This window comes from Carlito syrichta, unplaced genomic scaffold (assembly GCF_000164805.1).
Source record: "Carlito syrichta isolate Samal-C Ts95f unplaced genomic scaffold, Tarsius_syrichta-2.0.1 Scaffold311537, whole genome shotgun sequence".
NCBI lineage: Eukaryota > Metazoa > Chordata > Mammalia > Primates > Tarsiidae > Carlito > Carlito syrichta.
In genome coordinates this window covers 43,658-48,128 of record NW_007255633.1, presented here as the reverse complement: position 1 = coordinate 48,128, position 4,471 = coordinate 43,658, and the positions used below count along the sequence as shown (strand labels likewise).

Sequence of the window (4,471 nt, the reverse complement as noted above, 5' to 3'; positions counted from 1 at the left end):
TGCCCCTGTCTTCTGAGAGCATCCCCTTGCTGTGTCTCTCAGGGCTCGCTAAGCCAAGGGCCGCCTCCTCCAGGAAGTCTCTCCTGGTATACTGGCCTGGCCTCTGGAGCAGGGCCATCAGGGGCAGGGTGTCCCCACCCCAGGTCCCCAGCCAGGCCCAGCTCACACCTTGCGTGGAAACGGGGCCCCTGTCTCAGCCCTGCCACCCGCCAACTGGGGGCATGGACACATCACCTCACTACTCAGAGCCTCAGTGTTCACACCTCAGGAGTGGGAACAGCAGCTGCTGGGAGGTCCAGAGTGATGTACATGGGGGACCTGGCCAGGCCCGGCTCACCCTCCAAACACCCGTGGGGACTCGGGGATCAACTGCCTGAGCCACTGGAGGCATCTGGGCCCATAGACCCCGGGGCACGCCCGCCACGGCCCTACCTTCCTGCCGGCCTCGTTGTTGTGCAGGTTCATGAGGCGCCGGGCGTTCTTCTTGATCTCACGGGCGTCCACGAAGCGCCGAGAGAAGTCGATGCCGTAGCGCACGTCGGCGGAGCAGCCGCCCCACTTCCAGCCCTCCGCCTGGTTGTAGTAGCCCTGCTTCTCGCGGTCGCAGCCGCAGTTGCTCAGGTTGCCCTGGCTGCAGGCGGCGGTGACGGCGTGGGCCACGCCTGCTGCGGTGATGGCATACGTGAAGGCGGCCTCACGGCTCCCTGCAGGGGGACATGGGTGTGGATAGTGAGGATCACAGCTCTGAGCCGGGTAGGCTCAGGGGATGGTATGCACGGCCTTGGTCCAGGGGCTGCCAGCCGGCTGTATGACCCTGGACTGGTGACTTGTCCCCTCTGAGCTACTGACCCTCCAGGTGGGGCCGATGGAACCCAGTTGCAGGGTTGTGTTGAGGGCAGGCTGGGTAGAAGCAGACACTCAGTGCATGCTGTGACCCTCCATCAGCACATAACACTGTGGTCTACTTCTCTCCCTGCTCCCAAGAGTCTGGGCAGGAGAGGTCCAGTTTTTCCGGCCCTGGGAGTGAGCAGTGAGGCTCTGTAGAGGAGGCGAGGGGGTCTGCCTCTGCCCCCTCCCCTTGGCCAGCTGTTGTTCCCTGTGGGGATTATGTGCACAGAGGACAGAAGCCAGGGTCCCGAGGGAGCATGGTGGCACCTGCCCCCTGCCCCCAGCCAGGAACCCAGGCAGGTATCACACAGTTCAGAAACCCACTGGCTCTTGGTGGCTGCCTCTCTCTCTCGATCCACCCACCCTCGCTCCATCTCTGGACCCTAGCCTCCCGAGTCTCCCCTCTCCTCCTAACACCATGCCTGGCTCAGGGGGCCCCAAATTGCCAGGACTTGGGCACCAGTCCTCCCTGCCCTCTCAGCCTCCCAGCCACCCGCTAGGTCACTGCAAGTGCAGTCTGAGCAGGGCCCTCCTGCTGGCACCTTCACTGGCTCCCCTCTGCTGGTAGAGCCAAGTCCACAATTGAGCTGCTGGAGGAGGGGGCAGATGGCTTCCCCAGCCCTCCTTCCCCATCTTCTGTCCAGAATAATGATTCAATCCTTCTGGGTGCCGTTCACACTCGCTGGGGGTTATGTGGCCTTTGCGTGGAATTCCTTCTATCTTCACGTCCAAGCTCCCAAGGCCCAGCTCCAATGCCTTCTCCTCCAGGCAGCCTTCCCAGACTCCCAGCCAGAAGGGAGCTCTTGCTGCCTGACCCTCTCAGTCCCAGGTTTGACCCAGGTCTTGAAGTTCTCTGCCTGGTTAGCCCTATAGGTGGAATTCCATATGGGTCCAAAGACCCCTTGGATGGGCAGGTCCAGCTCTCATTTCGTCTTTGTTTCCCACAGTTCCAGGCCAGGGCCTGTGCATCCTTCCACCTTGGCCCTGGACTCTTGGGTCCCTCTCACCTTGCCCCCAGCAGGGCTTGTGCTGTCTCTGTGTCCCCAGTACCTGACATCGTGTGGGCACTGAGCAGGCCCAGTGAGAAGGATCCTCACTGCCTGAATCACAACAGACGGAGCAGGGCTGGCATTCATGCCAGGGTGAGCAGCCAGACACCCACTAGCCACCCTTGTCCTGGCCCAGCACCCCGTGAACACTGGCATGGCCTTAGGTGGCCCAGCTCCTGTCCCTGGTATTGGGGTGGGGCAGCAGCCTGCAGACTAAGAGGGCCAACAGTCAAGTCAGGCCCATTCCACAAACAGCCATTGAGCACCAGCTGCATGCCTGGCCTTGTGCTAGGGGCTGGGTGTGCCCACTGGGACCCCCTCCTTGCCCACAACCAGCTGTGGGGCTTACCGAGGTGGGGTCCCTCTTTCCCTGAAGGGGCTTCACCCACAGCAGGGCCTTTCTTTCCCTGGGGTGAGGACCGAGGTGAGGCCCACCTGTCTTAGGGGTCCAGGGCCAAGGAGACCCTGCTGGGTGATCCACCATCCCCGAGGGGCCACTGCTTCCCGGGAACTTCGCCCTCTGAGAAGGACTGAGGGGAAGGTGCTGTGCAGCCTTCCCACCTCCTCAGCAAGACCCGAACCTGCAGAGAGCAGCCTCCTCCGAGCTCCAGACCATCCGCCAGGGCCTGCCCACAGCCGTGCCCGCCGGCCCAACCTTCCCTCCTCTGGCCCTTCCCACCGCACACTGTTGGGGCCAGGGCCAGGGAGAGCATGGGAAGCACCTCCCTGGGTCTCAGTGAGGTCAAGGTGATCTGATCTGAAGGGAAACCCCTCAGGGAAGAAGTGAGCAATGGAACTCATACTCTGTCTGCACTGCCCAAGCCCAATGGGGCCTGCGACAAGAACACTTGAAAGCTCATGGTGGGGAGAGGAGGGAGCAGTAAATGAAGTAGAGGGTTGAGTAAGAGGTTCCACAAGAAGGGGCACTGGGGTCATGGTACCTCCAAGGATTCCCTGGCTTGCCTCTGTGGAGTAGTCAAGGATAGCTTCCTGGAGGAGAGGACATATTAAGTAGTCTTAACAAGGAGTATGAATTGACTCCCTGTGAGTGTGTGTGTGTGTGTGTGAATGTGTGTGGTATCTGTGTATGTGTGTGTATGTGATGTGTGTGTACGTGGCATGTGTGGTATGTATGGTGAGTGTGTTTGAGTGTGGTATGTATCTGGTGGGTGTATGATGTGTTTGTGGTAGGTGTGTAGTATGTATGTGTATGTATTTATGGTATGTGTGCAGGATGTATTTATGTGATGTGTACGTACATGGTGTGTGAACATGGTGTGTACATGTATGGTGTGTACATAGTGTGTTTGTATGTGGTGTGTACATGGTGTGGTTGTATATATGTGGTGTGTCTGTGCTATGTACATGGTGCGGTGTGTATGTGATGTATGTATATAGCATGTATGTACATGGTATGTGTGGTATGCACATGTGCTGTGTGTGCGCGTGCAGTGTACGTACATGTGTGTGAGTGGTGTGTGTGTACATAATGTGTGCATATGGTATGTGTGTATATGTACATAACATGTGTATGTACCCATGGTGTGTGTGTATGTGGTGGGTATGTGCATGATGTGTGTGTGTATGGTGTGTACATGGTGTGTGTGTATGTGCTGGGTGTGTGTATGGTGTGTGTGCCTGTATGTTGTGTATGCCGTGGGTGTGTACATTATGTATGTGTGTGTATGGTGTGTACATGGTATGTGTGTACATGGTGGGTGTGTGCCTGAGTGTGTGTATAGTATGTACACGGTGTGTGTGTATGTGGAGTGTGTGTGTGGTTGGTATGTGCATGTATGTGCATGTATGGTGTGTACACAGTGTGTATGTATGTGGTGTGTGGGTGTATGGTGTGTACACGGAATGTGTATACATGGTGGGTGTATGTATGATGTGTGTGTGTGTGTGTATGGTATGTATACAGGGTATGTGGTGGGTGTGTGTATGGTGTGTACACCGTGTGTGTATGCATGGTGGGTGTGTGCATGACGTGTGTGTGTGTGGATGGTGTGTCCACGGTGTGTGTGTATGTGGCAGTTGTGATGGGCGCACACTTCCGGCATGGGCCTGGCAGGGGCAGAGGAGCCAAGGTACGGAGCCGCATGGCAAGGCTGAGAGCACGGGTGGAAGAGCGCAGCAGTGGAGAGGCTGGACTGTGGGGCCGGTGTGTCTCGCAAAGCCAGCGGCGCGTCCTGAGGGACTACACCAGGTGTGGTGGGGTGTGGACGTTGGAGAGCTCACTCTGGTAACATGGGGTGGGGGTTCTGGACTGTTCAGAAGCAGGTCAGCAGCAGCGCCCGCCTGTCACATCACAGCTGACACTCACATAGCTCTCCCTGTGTGCGGGCACACTTCCAGCTCTTCACACATGTTCTCATTTAGCTTGCAACAAAGGAACGAGGTAGGTCTAATCATTATTCCCATTTCACAGATGAGAAGACTGAGGCACAGAGAGGGTATGAAACTGGGTGTTAGTGGCTGAAGCAGGATTTGAACCCAGGGAGTGGATTTCAAGCCCGGAAGGATTGCGGGGA

General features: G+C 57.5%; 1 protein-coding gene across 1 annotated transcript in view; it reads right to left on the bottom strand.

Annotated features, from left to right (window-relative positions):
• Positions 1–4,471, bottom strand: part of WNT7B (Wnt family member 7B) — a 50,773-nt gene that overhangs the window by 7,103 nt on the left and 39,199 nt on the right. Inside the window, exon 3 of the mRNA XM_008068803.1 lies at positions 433–704. Coding sequence (XP_008066994.1) covers positions 433–704 — 272 coding nt within the window. The remainder of the gene's footprint in view (positions 1–432; positions 705–4,471) is intronic.